The following is a 27,467-nucleotide window of genomic DNA, read 5'->3' on the forward strand; positions in this document are numbered from 1 at the left end:
GCAGGCGGATTCTCAACCACTGCGCCAGCAGGGAAGCCCCTTAAGTGCATTTTTAACTATATGCAAATTTCATCTCAGTAAAGCACTGGTTACTATGAAAAAGACCTAATGAACACTGGAGTCTAGTAAAAATTTGAATACATGAATTTTGAAAAAGATATTTTTTAAAGTAAAAAAAGATAATCAGAAGTCTCCTAAAATGCAGAAATTTTAACATACCCCTTAGTAACCACATTTAAAAATTATAACTAAATTTTATAATAAACCACCTTCTATATAATTGTGATATATAATTTATGCTGATCAAAATTCAAAACTTACCAGTGAAGGAGTGTTAAAATTAATTTCTTCAAAGCAGCCATCAAACATTAAACTAAATGTTGGATCTATGCGGAAAAAACATATTTTTAAACATTAAGACCACTAAGGTACTTTCTCTAGTCATACTTTTCTATGAAAGTATTCTATATTTCATCAGTAATGAAAATAAAATATGCAAATTATAAATCATTAAGGAATTGAACTTACATCTTGACTTTTTAATTAAACTACCATCTCACTTGGGATTAATATGATTTTTATCGATATTTTTAGAGTATAATCATTAGCTATCAAATGGGCTATTAATGTCTAAGTAGAGTCTAACAAACATTTTCCAACAGAAATCCATAGCAGAGATATTCTACTGAATATTTTTTTTTTTTTTTTTTTTTTTTTTTGGGTTCGCGGACCTCTCACTGCTGTGGCCTCTCCCGTTGCAGAGCACAGGCTCCGGACGCGCAGGCTCAGCGGCCATGGCTCACGGGCTCAGCCACTCTGCGGCATGTGGGATCTTCCCGGACCGGGGCACGAACCCGCGTCCCCTGCATCGGCAGGCGGACTCTCAACCACTGCGCCACCAGGGAAGCCCTCTACTGAATATTTGTAATGACAAATATTAGAAAAGAATGTTATAAAACAATTTATAGGGAATTCCCTGGTGGTCCAGTGGTTAAGACTCCACGCTCCCAATGCCCAGGTTTGATCCCTGGTCAGGGAACTAGATCCCGCATGCCGCAACTAAAGATCCCGCACTTGGCAATGAAGATCCCGCGTGTAGCAACAAAGACCCCATGCAGCCAAAAATAATTAATTAAAAAAAGAAAAAGATTTAGAAGCCTCCTCGTTTTAGGGAAAAAAACAGACTTAATTTACCAGCAGACTTCTAAAGGAACATATCTAACTAAAATTAGAAGCTTTCCCCAAATACTTTAACCAAAAGTAATTAATTGTAAAATCACTGGTTACTTACCACTTGTTGTAAGGATTACAGGTCTTTTCGTGGTTGCCATGAATGTTTTGATTGCATTCAAAAAGCCAGCATCTTCTTCGAAAATGACATCAACCTAAGAACAAATGGTTATTAGAATATTAATGTAGTAACAATACACTTATTGGATATCAGTTATGTTGTCATAACTGTTATGTTATCATATCAGTTATAGTAGATACACTATATGTCTATTAGAGCCAGAATTTATGAATTTGTGAACAGTGTGACTTCACACCATGCCGAAAGCTTACAACGTCTTATACTATTAAAAGGGTAAAAAAATTATCAAACGTTAAAAACAAAAAAATGCAGTCACCTATAAATGGATAAGTATGGGTCAGAATAATTTCTACAAACACTAAACAGTAACTGAATTGCATTCATCATGTTCCTAAAAAACTCTTCTATGGCTGACAGTTTCATTCACTTTAATTTCAAATAGATACAATTATTCCTGACCTTCTTGGCTATTTTACAGTCCTTTATAGTAAAACATACAGTAATCTTTAGAATAAGTTTTTATCAGGAGGTATCACAAATGTACACCTCTGTAAGCCTACCTCCTCAAACAGAATGAGAGATGTTGCATTTTTCCTGTTGGGCTCCTCAGCCCCAAACTCTTTGACATTTTTATTAGTTGTGTTTGTAGATTTAGTCTGAATAATTGGTTTCTGTTCAAAAGAATTTTTGATTCCTGCATAAATAAAACATTAATATTTTAGATAAAATCAACTTTTAACAGAACACTGGATATTTCCACAGAATAAACTCAAACTGAAATCCATTATCAAAACTGAAACAAAGTATCAACACTCCTATATATATGACCTTCAGTGTAACTGAGGTTTAATAAATAGCAATAGGAACTCATGAACTGTGATCATATTTTTATTTTATCAGGGCCTCTGTCAATTTAGTATCTTACCTTTATTATTTTCCAGAAGTGCTCCTATTTGTTCATTATTTTTTGGCTTAGAAGACACTTTAAAATAATTTGCCAAAGTTTTAGGTGGAAGTACTCGCTTTGGTCCACTACTTTGTGGTGATGGTGAAGGAAGTTTTCTTGGTGATGTAACAACCTTCTTGGGGGAGCTTAATTTTTCTGCCAAAAACAAATTTCACTTAAAGACAAATATTCTAAAAATTAAACAGATGGCAAGATTGAGTCATCCACAGTATATTTCTACCCTTACCAGTTAAAAAGCAAAGTTATAAAAATTCTTTTTCTTTCTTACATTCTCTTTACAGTCAAATATTACTGTATTGTTAGTTATTCAACCAGTAGAGAAGGCAAAACCAATCATTTGGAAAAGATACTCTTTTCCAAGAAACATATATTCTTGAAGCAAAAATCTTCATAATTCCTTAATTCACTGTCTACATCAGCTTGAGGTCAGAAGAGGCTGGAGAAAAAGTGATATCGGTACCTACTAAGCACATTACAGACTTTCCTGGGCAACTTCAATTTAACCCACAGTAAACTGATATTGCAAGCAAACAATATGTTTTTCTAGATATGCTATGAAAGATGGATACAAAGTTAAAAAACAAATGGCTGATGTCTACCCTTCAGAAGCCCAACAGTGGCCTGGCATTTATTCCAGAGCGTGTCCTTTGCTCCTCTCTAAGTACCCTCATTCAGCCTTTACAAGTGCTAGTTATTATCATATGGACTCAGAGCAGGATCTTCTTTATGTACCAGCATATGTGCACCATTCCATGACTGTGTCCTATTCTTTTCTTGTACCCTCATAGACCTTGCATATCATAGGTGTTCAGAAAACTTAGTGAAAATTTTGAGCTTGAAAAAATTTATCTTAGATATCACAATCATGTCATAAAAATAGGGCATTTTAGGGACTTCCCTGGTGGTGCAGTGGTTAAGACTCCACGCTCCCAACGCAGGGGGCCAGGGTTCAATCCCTGGTCTGGGAACTAGATCCCACATGCATGCCACAACTAAGAGATCACATGCCACAACTAAGGAGCCTGCAAGCCGCAACTAAGACCCAACGCAACCAAATAAATAATTTTTTTTTTTTTTTAAATAGGGCATTTTAACACCATAAGGAAAGAGGTATAATCTTAAAAATATTTAGGGCTTCCCTAGTGGCGCAGTGGTTGAGAGTCCGCCTGCCGATGCAGGGGACACAGGTTTGTGCCCCGGTCCGGGAAGATCCCACATGCCGCGGAGCGGCTGGGCCTGTGAGCCATGGCCGCTGAGCCTGCGCGCCCGGAGCCTGTGCTCCGCAACGGGAGAGGCCACAACAGTGAGAGGCCCACGTACCGCAAAAAAAAAAAAAAAAAAAATTTAAATATCACTAAAAGTGGGATAACCAGTCGTTACGTATCTCTTGGCATGTATGCCAGCACCAAAATGGAAATGAATCTAATCAACCCCACAGATCTAACTGCCAGTTTATAAGAAATACAAGGAAGAGGAATGTGTTAACCATGAAGATATAATCAGCCAAATCTAGAATGTGAGAAATTTTATGACAAATGACCCATCTTCTTCAACAAATAAATGACATGAAATGAAAGGGTGAGGGAGCTGTTAGATTAAAAGAAACTTAAGTGACATTAATCAAATGTAAACTGTGGACCTTGTTTGGATCCTGATTTGAACAAACCATTTGAAACAGAAAACTGAAATTAAACTACATATTACATCAAATTAAGGTATATAGTTAATTTTGTTAGGTCTGATTATGATATAGTGGTTATGCTTTTAAAAAAGTCCTTATCAGTTAGAGCTACATATTGAAATATATATACATGAGTAAAATTATGTGATGGTCCTGAGATTTGTTTTAAAACATAAAGTCCAAGAAAAATGAAAAAGGCATGTATATATATAGGAAAAGATTAAAAATGAATGGCAAAATTCCAATTATTGGGACTTCACTGGTGGCGCAGCGGTTAAGAATCAGCCTGCCAATGCAGGGAACATGGGTTTGAGCCTTGGTCGGGGAAGATCCCACATGCCACAGAGCAACTAAGCCCGTTCGCCACAACTACTGAGCCTTCGCTCTAGAGCCTGCGAGCCACAACTACTGAAGCCCATGGGCCTAGAGCCCGTGCTCCACAACAAGAGAAGCCACCACAATGAGAAGCCCGCGCACCATGATGAAGAGTAGCCCCTACGCACTGCAACTAGAGAAAGCCTGCATGCAGCAACGAAGACCCAATGCAGCCAAAAATAAATAAATAAATTTATTTTTAAAAAATGCTAATTATTAAAATTTTCTTAGATTTTAAGTTTTTAAACATTACAACTTCAGGAAAATAATTTACTTACTTGGTGACTTGCTTATGTTGTAGCTATTAAAAAAACAGGGTTTTTGTGAGTTTACACCTTGCTTGTCTACTTGATGGGACTGAGTAGCTTCCTTCAGCTGAGACAGAATTTGTCTACCACTGCGCTGAGAAGAGGCATTCACTTCAAATATCTAAAAGAATATATGAAAAAATGGCAGAATGGTTGATGTTTCCTTTTGTTTCAAGGGTAATTATTACATTAACATTTGTCCACTAACCTTAAATCCAAGCTCCTGAGCACAAGCATATACCGCAGCAGTTTTCCCCACTCCTGTTGGCCCTGTTATAAGAACAGTATTGCAAAGACGATTCTCTTCTTCATCATCTGAACTGCCTTTAAAGTCTATGCTGTCCAATGGATCTGAAAAATCATTCAAATGCACGTAAAACAACTGCTTAGGCATCAATTCTGTCTCACCAAACCCAGTGACCAAATCCCACAAACTTCTTGCCAATAAACGTTGGAAATTCAACGTACAAAAACTAAAAAACCAAATATAAAATATCAAACAAGCAGCTTTATGAAAATTTTCAGCTAATCTAATTCTAAAAATGTTCAGTGAAATGGAAAAAAATGACTCAAAATACCTTCCTGTTTCTCATCTCTTTTTCCCTTCAAATTCTGTCCTTCTTCCAATTCAGCTCTTCTTTTCCAGTCTTTCAACCAACTACCATAAGAAAATGTATGTTAATAAAAAAATTCACAGAATATAGATATCTCTTAGATGATACGTTAAAATGATTGTCGGGGGAAGTGATGGTATATTGTTAGTTTTTAAGAACTCCATAACATTTTTGAATCAACTATATAGTAAAATAATTTTACATGGACATGAATATTTTAAAATGAAGTAATTTTTGCCGAAATCCTCAAGACAATATGTGCAAGGATATTCACTGCAACACTGTTTATATTAGCCTCCAAAAGGAAAAACCTAAAAATACATCAGTAAGGGAAAACATACCTTATGGTATGTATGCTCACATAAGAAATCAGTACAGAGAAACTATGAAGAACTGAGTAGATTGTATGGTGACATGAAAGATGTCTAATATATTGATACAATGCTAAGTATGAGTAGAAAGATTAAGTTCTAGTCTGGAGCTAGACTGAGTTTAAATTCCAGCTCCACCACTTTCTAGCTGTGTGACCTTGGACAAATAACTCAACCTCTCTGGGCCACATTCCTCATGAGGAACAGTATTTACCCTCATAGGATTGTTCTAAGGTTCAAATGAGCTAAGCATGATCAAGTGCTTAGAACAATGCCAATCTCAAAGGTTTTATTATTATGAGCCCCAATTCCTTGTATGAAATCCTTTGGGCCAGATGAGTTTTAGAATTCAGGATTTTTCAGATATTAGAAATGTAATTTGGTACATATACTACATAAAACATAATACCCCTAGTGGGTCTGTGGCAGTACATCCATAATCACTGAATATTTCTAGTTAAAAAAATATGAACTCCTACTAAGTGGGACTGATAAAGACTATAATAAACTTTATGTATATAATAAAGTTAATAAACTTTAAATTTCCAGAACTCTTTGGAGGTGGGAATTATAGACAAAGGATTATTACCTGAATTAGTAGTAATATGATCCTATTTGTTAGGAAGAAAGGAGCAAATATATGCATTAAAATTTTTCTGGAAGGTTTTACAAGACAATTTTAATAGTCATTTACCTCTAGGGAGTAGAAACAGGAGAAAAGAGGTATATTTACTTTTCACTGAAAATTCTTCTTCCTTTTTCTTTTTTTTTTAAGATTTTACCTTGTGATGTATTACTTTATAATTTCTAGATTTTGGCACAAATAAAATAAATACTAAAACTAGATTCAAAAACTATTTCTCAATTCCTTTACAAATTTTACCAACCTATGTAACTTTCTAATAGCTAGCTCATTGCCTATGAGTTCACCGGAGTTCTGAGGTTGATACTTTTCTGTCCAAAGCATGTCTTCAGTTCCAGAATCTAAAGCAAAAAATATATATTAAAGTATTTTGTTTCTTGGCATAAACATATATTCTTAGGCATTTATATTATTGTTTCATGTAACAATAAGTATTTGTACAAATATTTTTATTTACAAATTGCCAAAAAGGCAATTTCAAAACTTAACATTACATTAAAAATTTTTCACATCAAAACCCTTCCCTCTTAAAAGCTAACCACCATAAAGTCTTATGACAATAAGATTTAAAAGTATACATTAAAAATTTTAATAATCGCTCAAGAAACACAAAATATGAAAAATAATTTGTACTGTAAGAAATAATCTAAAGAACAAATGCAGCATAATTTTCATGGAGCCTCCCCTTTTTTTTTTTTTTTTTTTTTTTGGAGCCTCTTCTTGACAACTAAAAAGATACATTAAAACATTCTAGGAGGTCAGCCTGAGTAAACGGAGAGATGCTACACTCCCAATTGAGAAGAGTTAGGAAGATGCCAGTCCCCTCCAAATTAATCTATGTTGTGGTATGCATCTCCCTCTCTTTTTTTTTTTGGCCGCACCATGTGGCATTAATCTACATTCTAATGCAAAATCAAAACCCCAGTGGAATTTGTGGGGTAAGGGAATCTATAGTTTATTTAGTGGAGTCAATGCATGAAAATAGTTTTAAAAAATGACGGATGGATCTAGAGATTGTCATACTGAGGGAAGTAAGTCAGACACAGAAAGGTAAATATAATATGATATTGCTTATATGTAGAATCTAAAATAAAGGGTACAAATGAACTTATTTACAAAACAGAGGTAGAGTCACAGATGTAGAAAACAAACTTATGGTTACCAGGGGTAAGGACAGGGAGGGATAAATTGGGAGATTGGGATTGACATATACACACTACCACATATAAAAGAGATAACTAATAAGAACCTACTGTATAGCACAGGGAACTCTACTCAATACTGTGTAATGGCCTATCTGGGAAAAGAATCTAAAACAAGAGTGGATGTAGGTATATGTATAACTGATTCACTTTGCTGTACACCTGAAACTAACACAACATTGTAAATCAACCATGCTCCAAGAAAAATTTTAAAAAGGTCTGCCCTGGTGGTGCAGTGGTTAAGAATCTGCCTGTCAATGCAGGGGACAGGGGTTTGATCCCTGGCCCGGGAAGATCCCATATGCCGCGGAGCAACTAAGCCTGGCCACCCAACTACTGAGTTTGCGCTCTAGAGCCCACGTGCCACAACTACTGAAGCCCGTATGCCTAGAGCCTGTGCGCCACAGCAAGAGAAGCCACCGCAATGAGAAGCCCGTGCACCACAACAAGGAGTAGCCCCCGCTCGCCGCAACTAGAGAAAGCCTGTGCTCAGCAACAAATACCCAACACAGCCAAAAATAAAAACAAATAAATTAATTAATTAAAAAAAATTTTTTTTTAATATAGAGGGGCTTCCCTGGTGGTGCAGTGGTTAAGAATCCACCTGCCAATGCAGGAGACACGGGTTCGAGCCCTGGTCCGGGAAGATCCCACATGCTGCAGAGCAAATAAGCCCGTGTGCCACAATTACTGAGCCTGCGCTCTAGAGCCCGTCAGCCACAACTACTGAGCCTGTGCCACAACTACTGAAGCCCGTGAGCCTAGAGCCTGTGCTCCGCAACAAGAGGAGCCACCGCAATGAGAAGCCTGCGCACCACAACGAAGGGTAGTCCCCGCTCGCCCCAACTAGAGAAAGCCCATGCACAGCAACGAAGACCCAACACAGCCAAAAATAAATAAGTAAATAAATAAATAATTTTTAAAAAATACAGAGACTTGCTGTACAAATTATCAAAACATAATCTAAATGGATGAATTAATTCAATTGAATGTTTCAGAAAAGCTACGTAACCAAATGGGAATATGTCAAAAACATGTGAAACAGGTGTAAAGTAATAGGTAGAGTGTGATTCCAGGTTGTTGTTGTTTTTTTTTTTTGTGGTACGCGGGCCTCTCACCGCTGTGGCCTCTCCCGTTGTGGAGCACAGGCTCCGGACGCGCAGGCTCACGGGCCCAGCCGCTCCGCAGCATGTGGGATACTGCCAGACCGGGGCACGAACCCACATCCCCTGCATCAGCAGGCAGACTCTCAACCACTGTGCCACCAGGGAAGCCCCTGGTTTTTTTTGTTTGTTTGTTTTTTAAATTTATTTGGCTGCACCGGGTCTTAGTTGCAGCACTCAGGATCTTTGTTGCCGTGTGCGAGATCTTCATTGCGGCATGTGGAATCTTTTTTGTAGTTGCAGCATGCAGGATCTTTAGTTGGGGCATGCGGGATTTTTAGTTGCGGCATGCGGGATCTTTAGTTGCAGAAGGCAGGATCTAGTTCCCTGACCAGGGACGGAACCCGGGCCCCCTGCATTGCGAGCGTGGAGTCTTAACCACTGGACCACCAGGGAAGTCTCCAGGTTTTTAAAAAAGCATATGTATTTAGGGGAGCACAGAAAAATCAAAGACCAAACAGCAATCTGTTAAACGTGTTTATCTGAAGACTCTAATCAGTGAGGCTTCCACTTCTTATTTTGTTTGAATGTTACAGTGAGCATATATTAAGAGACAGGGGAAAAAATGAGAAGTTAAAAACAAACAAAAAAACCTCTAGGACCAGAGGGAGAAAGTCTAATTTACCTGGAATAGAAGATACTTCTGATGTAGACTTGTCACCATCTATTATCAGAATATCAGAATCTTCTACAGCTGCTGTTTCCACTTTACACCTTGTACTCAAAGCTGTTCGTTTCTTCCTGGATGTTTTAGGAAATAAACCTTTGGAAGAATCTAGCTTTATCCCACTGGAGTTGTTTCTTTTGTCAAGTTCTTCTAGTTTCCCACTTATCTTTTTTGGACTGTCTGAATACTCATTTGGTTTCTTTCTTTTGGATTTATGATTTTCCATTTCCACTCGTTTCCTTTTGGTTTCTTTTCGACTGACGTCAGGCTCTAGTTTTGGACTTTCTATTTGGGGAATTATTGAAATGCATGTGCTTATTACTCAACAAAAAACAAATTTTAATATCCAATAATCTTAATACCACTTCAAAATATCCAATAGCCTTATCTATAAAGTGAAAACGCAAGAATCAAATGTGGCATACTGAAAGCAAGCTGGATAACTTGTTATTTAGATTGCCTTTTGTACGGGCTATATAAACTACCTAATCTAAGGCTTTCCTTAAATAAATTATTAGTATTTTAACATAATTAAAGCTGTCTTTGTGTTGTCAACTCTGGAAGCTGTCAGGGGCTAACACTGTATCACACAAGTTGCTTTACTTTAACTGAACAGCTCTCCCTATCAACCATAAGCAATGTTCTCTCGGTGGTGACCACTTCCAAGAGTCAATGGCTAAGCTTAGTGTTTTCAAAACGGAAATGTTAACAGAAATAATAATTATCACTAACCTTGTTTACGATGACACTTGGAAAGTACCTGGTGCTCAGTTCGCTTTTTTAGAAGCAAAGGGAAGTATTTCCTCAAAGAAAACTCGGGATTTGACCACCTAATTTCCTCCAGCAAAAGATTTCGTACTTCTTCAGTCAAATCCTTCCTTCTCCCAACAAACTGCAATAAAGAATAAAATGCTCAATTAAACCCACATTGTCCATTAATATTAATCAGAATACTACCAACTACTTTCTGTCTGTAAGTCTATGTCATTGGTAGGATTAGCTTTAGTCACTAAATACAACCTTGATGGCAAAGCTGCATTTGCACAGCTTTAGAAGGACTTGGTTCATTTTTTAAAAAAATATTTATTTGTTTATTTATTTGGTTGCACCAGGTCCTAGTTGCTGCAGGAGGACTCCTTAGTTGCGGCTCATGGCCTCCTTAGTTGCAGCTCGAGGGCTCCTTAATTGTGGCATGTGAACTCTTAGCTGCAGCATGCATGTGGGATCCAGTTCCCTGACCAGGGATCGAACCCAGGCCCCCTGCATTGGAAGCGCGGAGTCTTATCCACTGTGCCACCAGGGAAGTTCCTTAATTCATATTTTTATTGTTCTTTCTTTTCAACTAATTGTATTTTACTCATTTATGAGATTATAATTCTGACTGATAAAGTATCTAAATGTGCTATGTAATCTAATATTCTTTTAAAACTGGCTATCATTAATTCTTAGTATGTTTTTAAAGCTCTAGGAGTATTTAAAACAGATATGTACTTCAACTGGGATTTATTTTTTAAAATTGGACTCTAGGAAGAGATGAATTTTAGGCCACAACAGTAAATATCCAAAATTTTTTCCCTCTGAAAGATATGAAGGAAACTGCCTACAATGGATGACCACTCTCACACTTACCACAACAGCAGAATTATTACTTTTTGAATTTGAATTCAATGCTGAAAATTCACCAAGAGCCATGACACATTTTGAGAGATCTATTACTTTAGTATTCAGTTCTTTAAGTTTAGTTAAGAGAGGACAAGTGGGTGGTTTCAAGTGCCACAAACGGCACCCTAAAGAAAAACAGAGAAATTATGTTAATTCCCTTCATTCATATCTTTATCCACTCATCAAATACCAACTAAATAAACATGAGAAGACTTGACAACAGCTACATAGTTAACACAAATGTACCAAAGCTCAAATGAGTATACAGGAAACAATACCCTCACCTCCAACAAATACAATTCATAAAAATTACCCAGTCTTCCCTCCCAATTGTTAAAAATAAGCAAATATTAGCATATTTTCTTTCCTTTTTAAATCAACCTTGCTAATCAGGTTAAAAATTTCAGGGGCAGTTAGCATCCTGAAATCCAGATTCTGTTACTAGGTGAGCATGGGCATGATCCTAAGGAAAAGCATAACTAACTTCTATAATTGAACGTACTATTAGAAAATGCTTTATAAAACTGAACTAGGGACTTCCCTGGTGGTCCAGTGGTTAAGAATCCACCTTCCAATGCAGGGGATGCAGGTTCGATCCCTGGTCGGGGAACTAAGATCCCACATGCTGTGGGTCAAGTCAGCCCACGCACCACAACTACTGAGCTCGCACGCCTCAACTAGAGAGTCTGCATGTGCAAACTACAGAGCCCACACACTCGGGAGCCCACTGCACCACAACTACAGAGCCCATGTGCTCTGGAGCCCGCACGCCACAACCAGAGGGAAGCCCGCGCGCCACAACGAAGATCCTGCGTGCCGCAACTAAGACCCAATGCAGCAAAAAAGAAAATTAAATAAATCTGTAAAAAAAAAAATAAACTAGTAAAAGTAACAAGAAGGCCTTCATCAACAGAACGGCCAGTGAAAGAACTGGGAAAAAAAGAAAAGTGGAATATTACTAGAAAGACTGACTGGGAAGTTCCACATAAAAGAGAGGCTAAACAAAACTCAAAAACTATCAAGGTCATGGGCTCTCCTAGTGGCGCAGTGGTTGAGAATCTGCCTGCTAATGCAGGGGACACGGGTTTGAGCCCTGGTCTGGGAAGATCCCACATGCCACGGAGCAACTAGGCCCGTGAGCCACAACTACTGAGCCTGCGCGTCTGGAGCCTGTGCACCGCAACAAGAGAGGCCGCGATAGTGAGGGGCCCGCGCACTGCGATGAAGACTGGCCCCCGCTTGCCACAACTAGAGAAAGCCCTCTCACAGAAACGAAGACCCAACACAGCCAAAAATAAATAAATAAATGTGGGTTTAAAAAAAAAAAACTATCAAGGTCAGAAACATAAAAGGAAAAGAAAGGAGAACAGAACATAGTGAACATTTCATAAGTAGAGGGAATAGACCAAACCAAACCACAAAGCCAGCTGAGAAGAATATAACTGTTTTTGTGCTGACAAAAAAACTCTAGGTAGGAACAACAACAAAGTAAAGATAGAACGCTTTGTACATTATCAGTAATTAAAAACTACATAAGTAAAGTAGGACTGTGGTTGCCATAGCACTTGGATCCAAAGAGAATTAGCTCAGGATCAAGCTAACACCACCTTACAAGGCTTGGGCAAACAGCTCGCTCTCGTGCACAGTGTGTGTGAGAAAAGAGCGAACTAGAGCAATGGAGCACTGTTGCTCCATTGTTGGTCCAATGGAGCTCCCTGTTACCAATTCCAGGATATAGCCCACAAGATACTTTTGTGGTATTAAACAGCACAAGCTGTTCTGGAAAAGAGGCAAACAGGTTTCCCTTGAACAGTGAACAGCAGACTGGACAAAGACGGGCTGGAGCTCCTCCGAGAAATTCTTAAAGATGATCTGTTCACACACAGGCTATGATTTCAGAAGGGAACTGCCTTCCTTTTAGAACACAGCGCCCGTCTGGACAGCATTCACTTAAGGGCCCACACATGTGCCTGCCCTCCCCTGGCATCAGGGGTAAGGGCTGAGGATGCCTTTGGCTTTCTTGCCCCACCCCCTTCCTTAGTCCAAGGCTGAAGAAGAGACGATAAAACACTAAATTCCCACAAAAATCCCCATAAGAATTATACCTAAACCTTTGTCTCACCTTAAACCAACTTACATAGTTTCATATTACTACTAACATTTAAAAATATTTCATAGTAATAAACTCACCATCATCTTTTTGCTGAACATGAACGACGCTCTGGAAACTGGTACTCACTGCATTGTACACATCTAACGCAGCAGCTTTCTTTGCAATTTGTCGTTTCAACAAATCTGGCAAACCACTCATTAGAAAGTCACGCTTTGCTTTAAACTGCACGTCACAAGCCTGAGGCTTCTCAGTTGCATCTTGACTTTTAAGAAAATGATGTAAGAAAAGGAGAGCTAAGGTTATAAACACTTAAAAAAATAAACTAACTATACAATAAATACTTCTTAATTTTATTCGAAAAAATTTAATCAGCTACCTGAGATGTTAGCTGGTCAAATTCTTTTTCTGCTTATCGTAAAAACGAAAGTCTTTCAGTGTTAAAAAAAATTTAAATAAAAATAAGTATATACAGAAAATAATGTCTTGAAGGACATCCACCAAAATGTCTGTCTTCCTTTTTTTTTTAATTTAAACATACATTTATATTATAATCAGAAAACAAAATCAGTGCCACATTTCTAAAAGTTAATACAAGAACTTCTAAGGTAATATTGTTTCCAATACAATAGCAGGAACCTTAAGGCCCTTATTATTGATGTCTCAGTTTCACCTGGCTTATCTTGTATTGCTAATCATAAGAATCTTGACTTTAGCGGGAAGTTGGTGAAAGGGTAGAGGAGGATGGGATGATGGAGTGGCGGAGGGGAGAGAGCATGGTGCTGGTGTGTCACGGCTTATATACCCTTCCTAGCCTGCCATATATAGAGTGAGGACTGTAATATTCTCTGCAAACTGAAATTTGGGTTGGTAATTAAGAAGAGGCTTCAAAAATTTCTATTCCTTTCCCATTTGAGAGAAATGAAGAAAAGATGAGATCTAAAGCCAGACTGAAGAGATTAATCTCAGAAAAGAGGAGGTGTACCTTTTTGACTATTAATTGGAGGGAAGGATGAAAAGATGGGTGAAGTAGCTATATTAGTATGTGCCTATAGCGGAAGGTAAACTTTAAGGAGGGGGTACAAGGTACTAATAAAAAATATACACACATATATTATATACAGTTAGAAATAGTTTTGATGTGTGTGTGTGTGTGTGTGTGTGTGTATGTGTGTATTTCCTAGCTTTATCTGCTGAGAAAGCCTAGAAGCACTGATACCTCAGGAGCAAAATAAGCACCTCCACTAAAAGGAACCAGGGCTCCTTGCAGAAGAGGCTAATTACAGAGCTGGGGCAGGGCAAATAAAAGATGAGCCTGGAATATCTTTGTGTTCAAAAAAGTAAGAAATGCTCTATAAATGATGAGTATGTGTCAAAGGGGCATAGAATCCAAGCTGAAGGGCTTCCAATGGCCAAATTAGAATCAATTTGAGCATTAAAATTATTAATGGATTAAAACCCAGAGAATAAAACAGGAATCCATGAGTAAATGGGTAAATACTGGAAACAACCCAAATGGCCACCAATAAAAGAATAAATTGTGGTAAATATATTCGTATAAGGAATACTATTCGGCAATAAAAAAGAATAGACTACTGATATTCTTTGACTGAAAGAAGCCAGAGACAAAAGTGTACCTCCTGTATGATTTCATTTCTATGAAATTCTAGAAAAGGCAAACTAATCTATACCAACAGAAAGCAGATCACAGGTTGCATGGCATTGGGAGTGGAAGGCAGGGATGAACTGCAAAGAGGCAAAAGGGAATTTTTGAGAGTGATGAAATATTCTCTATTATGGTGGCGATCACACAGATGTGTACATTTGTTAAACCTCAAACTGTTTACTTAATATGGGTGCATATGATTGTATGTACATTATACCTGAATAAAGTTGATTTTAAAAAATATATGTGTACTGAACAAGAGCAGTTAGGCACAAAACAGTATATACAAAGTTTACATGAAGTTCTAAAACAGACAAGACTAACCCATGGCAACTGAAGTCAAACTAACTGATGGTAATAGAAATCAGAAAAGTGGTAACCTTTTGTTGTGGTGGTGATGGTGGTGATACAGAAAAAGAGTAAGTAACCGTTAGGGAGTAAAAGAAAGATGTTATATCTTGACATCTTGATACACTTTGATAAGTGTACTTATCAAAACTGTATGCTTAAGATTTGTGCGTTTAACAATATGTAGTTATTCCTCAATAAAACTGAAACAGGAAAAAAAAACAAATAACCTGAATTCATGTCCCTAAACCTGGTCTTCTTCCATCATGCCATCTACTGACACAGACCAGAACTTAAGTGTCATCCTTCTACCTTCATCTCTCCCACCCCCAGCCCCCGTGTCTAATTAATCATCAAAGGTTCTTAAATTTATCTCCTAAAATCTTTTCATACATCATCTCCAGCACCTGAGTCCACACCTCCATCATCTCACACCCAAACCCTTGCATCCACTCTAATCCCTCCTCCATCCCACTCTCTGTACAAGAGCCAAATTAATCCAGCAGTCAAATTAAACTTTCAAAATCCAAATGTTTATGTCCATACTTCTGTTTAAAACCCTCTGATCGCGGGCTTCCCTGGTGGCGCAGTGGTTGCGACTGCATCAGGCAGGCGGACTCGCAACCACTGCGCCACCAAGGAAGCCCTCAACAAACTTTTAATAGACCTTTGTACCTCTCCTTCTTAGCACACTGCAATTTTTCATTTGTTGGCCCAATTAATGTTTAATCAGAGATTGTCTTTCCTCTAGGGTATAAGCCTCCTGAGGACAGGGAATGTGTCTTATTCCCCATGATATTCCTAGTACCCAAAACAGCACCTGCTACATAGTAGGTATTTAAATATTTACTGAACAAGTTCATAAATCAGCTTTTTGGTTTGCTTGTTTATTTTCCCACTGTTTTGTCTAGAGATGGACACAAAATGTTTGCAAAAGACCAAGATATTCAAATTGCAGTTGTAGCATTTTCAATATTGTCATCTGTTAAAATGGATTTATCAAAGCTTCAAATGATAACTTAAATGCTTTCTCATCAAAGTAAATGAATGCAAAATACATTCCATGAAATATTTTGACATTTTAAAATTTGTATCAGACTGACCTGCTTTCATCAAAACCAAGGACAGGATCAGCTGTTTTCTGAGCCTTTCTAGTAAGAAATAAAGGTGCGACTTTCACTTTTCCTTAGAAAAATAAATGCTTAGGTTAGTATCAAGGTTCATCATCTCCACTTACCTCTAGCTACTTTTAAAACTTAAAAAAAATTTTTTTAATTAAAAAATTTTCTATAATGAGCTGATCTCTCAACTTGAAAAAATCAATATCAGAATCTCTTGGGGAGCTTCTTTTTAAACTACAGATTCCCACAACCCACCTCTGGAGATTCTCAGTCAGTATGTCTAGGGAAGGACCTAAGGATTTAAAATTTTTTTTAGTTTACCAGATGATTTTGATAATCAGTCAGCTTTGGGAACCACTAAGTTAACTGAGGCTAAATAGATACAAAGAAATGCAATCACTTAAAATACACTCAGTTACCTTTTGTAAAACTCTTCACTACATTATAACTTTACTCATTAAAATAGAAATATCTAATATAATTAAAAGGTTATATTTTATAAGACAAGAGATTAAATCAAAATGAGATAAAGTTAAAATTCAGAACAATATAATCCCCCCAAAACATTCTAATGTTCATCATCAAGTTATCAAATCTGATTACCAGGGACATTTTTAGGAGTCTTGTTAAGTTTTTTTCCTAACACATCATTCAGACACTGAAGTTTCTTCTGATTTTTCTCAGGATGCTTTAAAGGAGTAGGACTTGAACCTGTTATTACAGAGTCCTAAGACAGAATAAGAAAAAAAATGTTAATAACATACAATTAATGTTATTAAAATTTCAAAAGGATTACAGTGCTAGAAGCCATGACAAGATAATCACATTAGCAACTCCATACATCTCCCTGTCAGAAACTAACACAGAAAACACAGGATATGAATGGCAATAGTCTGTGCTTATATCATACAAGTTCACGTGATCAAAGAGTGGATTTATTATGACCATGGGTTTTCTTTTTAAAAGAAGCAACGAACAGACTATATTGCAGATAAAAGAATCAATACAACCAAGCTATAAAAATTATGGCTATTCCCTTTCAGAACTATACATCCTAGATATGTATTAGATGTAGTCTGGTAAGTTCTCATGTGGTCAGCATACATCTATTGAGCATCTACTATGTGTTAGGCAATATAGCCTGCACTGGGAACGCACACAAAAATGAAACTCTAGAGTTGGTGTCAAGTTTCCACCAGGGTTTAGGGGACAGAGGGAGAGCTAATCTATGAGTAAATCGTTTAACTAGTGAGCTTCCCTGGTGGCGCAGTGGTTAAGAATCTGCCTGCCAATGAAGGGGACACAGGTTCAAGCCCTGGTCCAGTAAGATCCTACATGCCCGCAGAGCAGCTAAGCCCATGCACCACAACTACTGAGCCTGTGCTCTAGAGCCTGCGAGCCACAACTGCTGAGCCCACATGCCACAACTACTGAAGCCCACAGGCCTAGAGCCTCTGCTCTGCAACAAGAGAAGTCACCGCAATAAGAAGCCCACGCACCGCAACGAAGAGTAGCCCCCACTCACCACAACTAAAGAAAGCCTGTGCGCAGCATCGAAGACCCAAAACAACCAAAAATAAATGAATAAATAAATTTATTTTAAAACATAGTTTAACTAGTATAATACAGTATAGTGAAAGTAATACTGACTAAATGCAAAAAAAAACCCCCATGAAAGTAAATTAAAGTACATATAGGGAAGGAAACTATTTGTCTTAAAGGCATCAGCAAAGCTTTCAAGAGTAGGTAGTCGATTATTCACAGCATTTTTCATAGCCGAAAAGTGGAAACAACCCAAATGTCCATCAGCTGATGAATGGGTAAATCAAATGTGGTATTTCCATATAATGGGGTGTTATTTGGTAATAAAAAGAAACAAAATACTGATTCTACAACATGGAAGAACCTTTAAAACATTATGCTAAATGACAGAAGCCAGATACAAAGGACACATATGGTAGGATACCATTTATATTAAATGTCCAGAATAGGCAAATCTATAGAGACAGAAAGTAGATTAGTGTTTGGCTAGGGCTGGGGGAGGGGAGATAGGAAGGTGACAGCTAAGGAGAATGAGGGTTCGTTCTTTTGGGGGTAAGGAAATATTCTAAAACTGACTGTGGTGATGGATGCACAACTCTGTGAATGAATGCACACTCTTTAAAAGTGACTGAACTGCACACTTTAAATAAATCATGTTATTATATTTTTTTAAAAAAGAGAGAGAGGTGGTGGCATAATTTAGCAAGATCTTAAACTCTGAGTAGGAATTCCTCAGGTGGAAGAGAGTACCTAATATACATTTTACGCTGAAACTACAAACTGAAAAAAGTAAAAATTGCAGCCTTTGGGGCAAAATGAATAATTTAGCACGACAGAGCAAAAAGAGTGTGTTTGAGGAAGGGGGGTTGTTTTGAGGAAAAGGAGGAGCTAGTTCAGCCTAAGAAGGATCTTGAATGACTTGACAAGGATTCAGAGTGTATTCTGTAGGCAAAAGAGAGCCAAAGCCTTTGAAAAGAGAATGGAAAATGATATTTTTTCTACCACCTTAGGGCTTCCTACAATTCTACCTTATAATTTTATAAGTTTCCTTCTCCCATTTCAAACAGAAGAACAGAACAGAATTTATATCAATAAATATTTGTAATACTTACTTCTGTTTCTGACCTTTCAGGGAGTGTCTGATGTCTGGACGAACGCCTTAAAGGTGTCACTATTTCTTCAGTAGCTTTTGACCTACTAATGTGTAAAGCTTTTGCTTTTTCAATCAATTGTTTTGCTTTGGATACATTTTTTGAAGCACTGCTTACCTAAACACAAATGTGAAATAATAATTTAGGTTACTGGCAAATATTTTATATTTAATAATAGAAAAAAATAAAGGCAAACCTTTAAAGACAGTAAAAAGATCAGTAGTTGCCAGGGAGGAAGGGACGAATAGGCAGAGCACAGAGGATTTTTAAGGCAGTGAAACTACTCTGTATGGTACTGGTGGATACATGTCATTTTACATTTGTCTAAACCCACAGAATGTACAATACCAAGAGTGAACCTTAATTTAAACTACAGACACTGGGTGATAATGATGTGTCAATGTAAGTTCATCAATTATAACAAATGTACTATTTTGATATTGATTATGGGGAGGCTATGCATGTGTGACAGCACTGGGTATATGGGAAATCTATACCTTTTGCTCAATTTTGCTGTGAACCTAAAACTGCTCTAAAAAAATGAAGTCCACTAAGTACATATATAATAGAAAAATATAATCACAGATCACACTAAATAAAAGACCAAAAAAATGGTTATTCAAATCTTACCAAGGAAATGAAATTAAAATGTGTCTAATTATACTTGGTTTGCCTTTATTTCTTGCTTGAAATCTATTCAGATAAATATAATTATATTTGTGAAAAATACCCAAAAAGATATCCATATTAAATGTCTGTATATAAAACATTTTTAAAAAATAGATGTCTGGCGGGTTTCCCTGGTGGCGCAATGGTTGGGAGTCCGCCTGCCGATGCAGGGGGCATGGGTTTGTGCCCCGGTCCGGGAGGATCCCGCGTGCCGCGGAGCGGCTGGGCCCGTGAGCCGTGGCCGCTGAGCCTGCGCGTCCGGAGCCTGTGCTCCGCGACGCGAGAGGCCGCAGCGGTGAGAGGCCTGCGTACCGCCAAAAAAAAAAAGATGTCTGGGGACTTTCCCGGTGGTCCAGTGGTTAAGACTCTGCGGTTCCAGTGCAGGGGCCATGGGTTCAATCCCTAGTCAGGGAAATTCCACATGCTGCGTGGTGCAGCCAAAACAAACAAACAAACAAATAGATGTCTGTACAGATTGTACAGATAAGAATTATTGGTTATTTCCCCATTGTTTTCATGGCACCTATTCTTTGATTTTAGTCACTTTTAGGCTGAGTCCTTTGAAGAGAGGTTGAAAAGGTAGTAGGTATGGAAAAGAGCACTGATAAGAATAAAGTCTGGCCTTCAGGCCTGGCTCTGCCACTGATGTACTAAGCATTCTTGTGCATTTAAATATTATCTTCCAGATAATGTATTTTCCATATTATGAGTTCTACAGGTTTTTACATTTGAATTAAAAACACATAGCAAGCAAAGAGCGCAGGGTTTGGAAGATGGCGGACGACGTGGACCAGCAACAAACTACCAACACTGTAGAAGAGCCTCTGGATCTCATCAGGCTCAGTCTAGATGAACGAATCTATGTGAAAATGAGAAATGACAGAGAGCTTCGAGGCAGGTTACATGCTTATGATCAGCATTTAAATATGATATTGGGAGATGTGGAAGAAACTGTGACAACCATAGAAATTGATGAAGAAACATATGAAGAGATATATAAATCAACCAAACGGAATACCCTGATGCTTTTTGTCCGGGGAGATGGTGTTGTGCTAGTTGCCCCACCATTGAGAGTTGGTTGAAACAAAGAATTTATCCTGTGTGGAAAATAGGAGATTTTGTATGATTGCCTCTTTAAATGTAGAAGATATTCAAAAGAGAAACGGGCATACGTTTTGATTTTAAGAAATAACCAAGAATTCTTCTACTTCTGAAATAAGTTGATTTGTAGATAACTCACAAATTCTTAAGCTAAATGGCATTTTTATTTTTCTCCAATCCTTCCAATAAATGTGATCACCAAGATGCAAAAAAAAACCCAAAAGAAAACACATAGCAAGCAAGCTGCAAAACAGCTCACATTATATGATCCCTTTTAAAAATGACATATAAATATTTAAGGATAGGAAAAAGTCTGGACAGATGAACTTGTAACTATTAAAAGTGGGTTCCCCCTGGGGACCTCCCTGGTGGCACAGTGCTTAAGAATCCGCCTGTTAATGCAGGGGACACAGGTTCAATCCCTGGTCCGGGAAGATCCCACATGCCGTGGAGCAACTATGCCCATGCGCCACAACTACTGAGCCTGCGCTCTAGAGCCTGCGTGCCACAATTACTAAAGCCGGAACACCTAGAGCCCATGCTCCGCAACAAGAGAAGCCATCGCAATGAGAAGCCCGCACGCTGCAATAAAGAGTAGACCCTGCTCGCCACAACTAGAGAAAGCCCACGCACAGCAACGAAGACCCAAGGCAGTCAAATAAATAAATTAATTAAATAAAATCCAAATAAATAAATAATATAAGCAGCATTTAAAAGTTCAGTAGAATCTTTCTAAAAAGTAAGAGAGACAGCAATTAAGAAAAAAAAAGTGGGTTCCCCCTAAACAGTAGGAGAGAGAAAATTTTAAAAGTTTTCACTTTTAAATTTATATACTACTGTGTCTTTTAAACAAATGTTTGCCGTTTTTAAAAAGTTAAAAAAAAATTTTTTTTGACTGCGCCTTGTGACATGCAGGATCTTAGTTCCTACACCAGGGATCGAACCTGTGCCCCCTGCAGTGGAAGCACGGAGTCCTAACCACTGGATCCCCAGGGAATTCCAAAAACTTTTAAAATGTTTTGTAAAAACATTAAAAAGAATAGGCATGGAAAAAAATATTTTTTTAATTAAAACTAAAATATAAAAAAAGAATAGATATGGATATTCAGAACGTACATAAGGAGGTTAGGAATGTTAAGGATCTGCTTTATAGTAGTAGAGTGACAGATTTTTGTCGTTCTGCTAGCAAAATTTTTTTTTCTTTTTCATAAATTTATTTGATTGATTGATTTTTGGCTGGGTTGGATCTTCGTTGCGGTGCATGGGCTTCTCATTGTGGTGGCTTCTCTTGTTGCACAGCACAGGCTCTAGGTGTGTGGGCTCAGTAGTTGTGGCTTGCGGGCTCTAGAGCGCAGGCTCTGTAGTTGTGGCGCACGGGCTTAGTTGCTCCACGGCATGAGGGATCTTCCCGGACCAGGGCTCGAACCCGTGTCCCCTGCATTGGCAGGTGGATTCTTAACCACTGCGCCACCAGGGAAGTCCCTAGCAAAATTTTTGACAGGCTGATGAACCTTAGGATAAGTTAGCATTCAAAATAATCCAGCTAAATTTAAATTAACGACTGAATCATTGAAACAGTTAAGAAAAACAGGGCTTCCCTGGTGGTGCAGTGGTTGAGAGTCCTCCTGCCGATGCAGGGGACATGGGTTCATGCCCAATCCACGTGCATTTTGGCATGTAGTTCTGCTATTACCTGAAATCTGTTTTTTTTCTAATAGTTATTTTTCTGATAAAAGTTTTTAAAAGTTCATGTTTATAGAAAAACAAAAAACAGAAAAATGAAGAAAATCAAAATCAACCATAGTCCTATCATCTCAAAAACCAGTCATTTCCAACACCCTCCTTTCTGACCTAGCTGCCTGTCCTCCCAGCTCACACTTGGTTACTCCTGACTAAAACAGGAACTTCGGTCCTGACAGCTCTCTACTTTCTCCTTATTTATCAGCCCCTGGTACCCCTTTTCCCTGTCCCCAGCTTAAATTCCATCATATATCATGTCAACTCTCAAAAATATTTTCACCTTCTTTGGTGCCACTGTCCTTCAAAACGGGGTTAAATATTTACTTGATAAGATTAATGATAAGAGTACCAAGCATAGTACCTAAAGTGAGATAAGAAGCGCCCCCCCCAACCCCGACGACGCGGCGGCGGCGGCGGGGGGTGGGGGGAGAGAGTTGTTAAATAAAAACAAAAGAGATACCAACTTTCTGTGGCAGTGGCTTTCACCCAAGGATTATATCAGAAACACCCTGGTGGCTTTTTCAACACACACACACACACACACACACACACACACTTGTACCTACTCACCCAGGAGAGAATCCAATTCTCTCATCATAAGGGATAAGCAGTTTACTTTACAAAAGCAGCTAAACTATTCTTATACATACAACCTCTCCCTTTAGGAAAATGGTTTTCAACTGGGGGTGATTTTTCCCTCCAGGGGATATTTAGCAATGACTGGAGATATTTTGGTTGTCATAGCTAGGGCAGTTGGGGTGCTATTGGCATCTCATGGGTAGAGGCCAGGATTACTGCTAAACATCCTATAATGTACAAGACAGTTCCCCACAACAAAGAATTATCCAGCGCACAATGTCAACAGTACCAGGGTTGAGAGATCCCACTTGTTAGCCTCTAATCTATAGAAATAAACCAAAAATTCAATCATGCTTATTTCCATAAGCAGCCTTAGGGAAAAAGATGGGAATATAACTGTCACTAAGAAAACTTTTTCTAAGTAAACGATACTGTCTCTATCAACTGCTTTCATCTCACAATAAGATATGTTGATCTCTTAATAAGCTAACTAGAGGAATAAAATAACAGCAAAAAATAATATAGGGTTATAGTTAACATAACCAATCTATGAAATATGTGAATCTTCTTTTGGCGTATCACTTCCAATAGTAATAGTTATTATTTTACAAAACAGAATACCACTTACAGGACACCCTAATATTTCAATTACCTTTCTAGTCTGAGACTCAAAATCTTCATCAGCTGCTTCAGATTTCTTAGACCTTTTCTTAGATTTTTTCTTAGATTTTTTGGGAGTACTAATTCTGGTGAATTTCATTCTGGAAAAAACGCAAAAAGATACTCACAAACATTTATGTGATTATAATGTGTAAGAATTTCAGTTGAATATAGAAAGGAACCAACTAGGGCTCTAATTTCTGGACAGTTCTGAAACAGAAAACGAAAAAAGACACCCCCCATCAGTTTCAAACTACTGATTCAAAAGTAAGCCAAACTCAATGTTAAACTCTTAGAAAATATAAAGTTTCATTTTATAAATCATAAGCTTTCCAGAAAATTAGCCCCTAGGATTAGCCAGAACCAACATGCAAGTATATGTTGAGTTGGCCAAAAAGTTCATTCGGGTTCCCCGAGGCATCTTATGGAAAAACCTGAGCAAACTTTCTGGCCAACACAATACCTCACAGTATATGGCTCAGCTTACCTAAAAATGTTCTATGACTTATTTTTAATCTTATGTTTGTTAAACACACAGAATTCATATTTGGAGGATATTTCTCCAGGAATTAACAACTATGATAAATAAGAGTTTAAAACTCATCTAAAATACGGCTAGAATTCTTCTGAAATCATGCCTGAGTTTAAATTAAATATGGAAAATAAGCAACATTTTTGAAACCCTGTTTTCTTTTTCTTATAAATCAGTTGTGTTCTAGAAAAAAAAAACAATTCTTCAGTGCTTGACATATTTTCCTTCACATCTAATAATACATGCAGAATATTTAGAACTTGAGAACAAAACAAAACTTTACCTAATAGGACTCTCTGAATCAGAGGATACTGTTATTAATTCCGCTGTATATAAGCTACGCTTCCCTGATAAGTTCGCTGCTTTTGGAGTGGAAGCTTTTACTGGACTATCGTCTTGTGCGTCTTCAGAATCAGTAGCTCTAATGATTACTGTAGCAGGTGTGCTGCTACTTCTTACAGATCTTCTGCTTGGTTTCAGTGTAGAAACAGATACCAAGCTGTCTTCAGTCTCAGCTTTAGAGTGTATAACCTTATCCTTAACTGGTATGCCAGCTTTTCTTGAAGACTTATTGTTACACGGAGAGGAAATTTTTAGAGGGTCATCATCTGCTGCACCTTCACAAACAAGGTTTTTGCTGTTAAGTAATGAGCTGTTTTTGAAAACTTCTGTTTTCTTTTGTCTTAAACTCATTCTAAGCCTGTTTTGATTTTGTTTCTCTTTAAAGGAAAAAGTTGATTCTTTCTCTTGAGGATTTCTCTCTCTATTTTCACCTGGAATAGCACCAGTATCTAAGATTTTTTTATTCTTTTTCTTCAGTTTTTTACTTTTCTCCTTAGGAAAACCTCCTTTATCAGCATGTGTCTGTGAATTGCCATTATTTGAAACCATTTGGATATTAGGATTTTCCATGATTTTTTTAGAATTATTGTCTCTTCCTTCCTCATTTAAAGACTTTTCATTGAGCTCTTTCTGCTTATCAGAAGACTTTTTGACTCCATTTTTAAGTGCATCTGATGTTGGCTGCCTAAATGCTTTCATAAACTGCTGTCTTTCTTCTAGAGTGCATTTTGGTTTCACAGCTTCAGAACTCCCAGCTTCCAACACTGCCAATTCTAGCTCTTCCTCATGTATAACGACATTAGATTTTCTTTTCTGACTCGTCTGTTCATTCTCAGGATCAGACAGGCTATTTTCCATTTCCACCTGCTTTTGTTTCAAGAAAATTGAGGGTATTTTCCCTGTCTTTTTTGGGGGGATGGGGTGAACTTGTGCAAGAACAGTGACTGTCTTAAAGCGGACCTGTTGGGAAATTTCATAGGCTTCTGGGTCAGTTATACAACCACTTTTGACTGCATCGTCAACAGTTTCAGAAGGAATACAAACAGACACTGTAGAGTCTGATGCCTGTTCCACTTTACTTTCGTTGTGACTTTTTAAAAATTCCTCATATGAGACAGTTATTGTACTATCATTTAACTGGGCTGTTTTAGTTATATTATTTCTAGATTCTGCATCATTTGCAGTATTTTCCATTTCATTAGTTAGGGAAGGCATTAACTGTTTACTATCATTACCATCTCTTTTAAGGAGATTTAGTTCCTCTGCTAAGGGTAAACTTTCAGATAGATCTATTACCTCTCTGTGCTTCCTCTTCCTCAATTTTCTGCGATCATTTTTTGAGGGGCCTTGTTTAGGACTTACTTTCTTAGAACTTTTTTTGGAGGTCATAGTGCTTGATTGTTTTTTGGTATCTTGAATACTTTCTGCAAGTACCTCGACATGTTTCTTGTAGAGTAAAGCAGAAGTACTACTTTCCACAAAATTGTTACTTAAACTGGAGTCTTCCTTGCTATCATCACTGTTAATTTCAATTGCAGATTCATTTTCAGTTTTAATATGACTTAGTTGATGAGATAAATTAAGTCTCTTTCCTCTCTTCTTATTCTCTGTATTTGAGGACATTTCCAAAGGTGTTTTACAGTCTTTGTCACTGTCGGCAGGCAATGGTGTGGATGACTTTATCTTGTACTTTTTTGCTGTCTGAGTTTTCTCATTTGTGGGTAAAGTCTTTCTAAAATAATCCAGAATATTACTGGATTTTGGTGGAGAGAAAACCCTGTCTCCAGTCTTCCCCATTGGTGATAAATATTTAGTGATTGTTTTGCAAGTTCTGTCATCATCTTTCCTTCGCTTCTTGCTTGCCTATCAATTTAAAAGAAGAAAAAAAGCACTTATTTCAAGCAACATGAATTTTAAACATGGATCTATTATTTTATGTAACGCGATAAAAAAAGGAAGGCTCCCTTAGTTGATAAACATTACATATTAGGAAGAAAAAGAGCTTTAAAGTTAAACCTACATTCAAATCTCAATGTCACATCAAGTTATACAATTATAATTTGTGTACTTTATATATTATACGTCAATAAAAAGTTTCAAGGCCCCCTATGCTTGTGTACAAATGTGTTAATTACTGTTGGCCTCTGTTTACTCTATAACCTTTGAGTAGTACCACCCACCCCACAGAATTTGTAATGAACATATTACATACAAACATGTGAAGTCTGATGCATGCTAGGAACTCTATAAATATTATTTCCATTCCCTTTATACTGTTTTAGGTAAAAATAAACAAATTATTCTAACTATTTCCAAGAAACAGGTACATGGTGAACAAGCCTAGGATCCCAAAATTTACTAATTAAGTAAAAATTATAGTGGACATTTACTACAAATAAAACAAGACTTTTCAGTGTTTTAGTATGCTATTATGAGTTACCGCCTGCCTCTTATACTATTTAATACCCTTAAAAAAAAGCTACATCAACTTTATTTTTAACTTCCCTCAGTTCATTTGTTAGAAAAAACTTGCCAGAACAACAAGAAGACCTTTTTGTTTTTTTGAAGATAAGTAACAAAGGAATTATAAGTCTAGAAAATTAAAATGTATTATAAGGCTATCATGATTAAAAGCATAGCACTGATGCATGAATAGGCAGGCAACTTAAAAGAACCGATTAGAAAACCAGAAAGAGACATAAGTGTGTGTTTAAGAATTTGGGGGGCTTCCCTGGTGGCGCAGTGGTTGGGAGTCCGCCTGCCGATGCTGGGGACACGGGTTCGTGACCCGGTCCGGGAAGATCCCACATGCCGCGGAGCGGCTGGGCTTGTGAGCCTGCGCGTCCGGAGCCTGTGCTCCGCAGCGGGAAAGGCCACAACAAGTGAGAGGCCCGCGTACCCCCCCCAAAAAAAAAAAAAAAAAAAAAAAAAAAAAAATTTG

The 27,467-nt window shown here is 37.6% G+C and overlaps 1 protein-coding gene and 1 pseudogene across 1 annotated transcript in view; one reads left to right on the plus strand and one right to left on the minus strand.

Annotated features, from left to right (window-relative positions):
• The window catches only part of ATAD5 (ATPase family AAA domain containing 5), a 36,389-nt gene that overhangs the window by 6,601 nt on the left and 2,321 nt on the right, over nucleotides 1-27,467 (minus strand). The window contains exons 2-18 of the mRNA XM_024734249.1: nucleotides 24,468-26,389; nucleotides 23,645-23,753; nucleotides 18,865-19,020; nucleotides 16,814-16,937; nucleotides 16,193-16,274; nucleotides 13,156-13,340; nucleotides 10,933-11,090; nucleotides 10,036-10,195; nucleotides 9,262-9,588; nucleotides 6,516-6,612; nucleotides 5,222-5,301; nucleotides 4,852-4,994; nucleotides 4,614-4,764; nucleotides 2,238-2,414; nucleotides 1,873-2,006; nucleotides 1,292-1,385; nucleotides 322-386 (exon numbers count right to left, since the gene is read on the minus strand). Coding sequence (XP_024590017.1) covers nucleotides 322-386; nucleotides 1,292-1,385; nucleotides 1,873-2,006; nucleotides 2,238-2,414; nucleotides 4,614-4,764; nucleotides 4,852-4,994; nucleotides 5,222-5,301; nucleotides 6,516-6,612; nucleotides 9,262-9,588; nucleotides 10,036-10,195; nucleotides 10,933-11,090; nucleotides 13,156-13,340; nucleotides 16,193-16,274; nucleotides 16,814-16,937; nucleotides 18,865-19,020; nucleotides 23,645-23,753; nucleotides 24,468-26,389 — 4,164 coding nt within the window. The remainder of the gene's footprint in view (nucleotides 1-321; nucleotides 387-1,291; nucleotides 1,386-1,872; nucleotides 2,007-2,237; nucleotides 2,415-4,613; nucleotides 4,765-4,851; nucleotides 4,995-5,221; nucleotides 5,302-6,515; nucleotides 6,613-9,261; nucleotides 9,589-10,035; nucleotides 10,196-10,932; nucleotides 11,091-13,155; nucleotides 13,341-16,192; nucleotides 16,275-16,813; nucleotides 16,938-18,864; nucleotides 19,021-23,644; nucleotides 23,754-24,467; nucleotides 26,390-27,467) is intronic.
• On the plus strand, nucleotides 20,346-20,715 carry LOC112392516 (U6 snRNA-associated Sm-like protein LSm3 pseudogene; annotated as a pseudogene).

This window comes from Neophocaena asiaeorientalis, unplaced genomic scaffold, assembly GCF_003031525.2.
Source record: "Neophocaena asiaeorientalis asiaeorientalis breed wild unplaced genomic scaffold, Neophocaena_asiaeorientalis_V1.1 scaffold129, whole genome shotgun sequence".
NCBI lineage: Eukaryota > Metazoa > Chordata > Mammalia > Artiodactyla > Phocoenidae > Neophocaena > Neophocaena asiaeorientalis.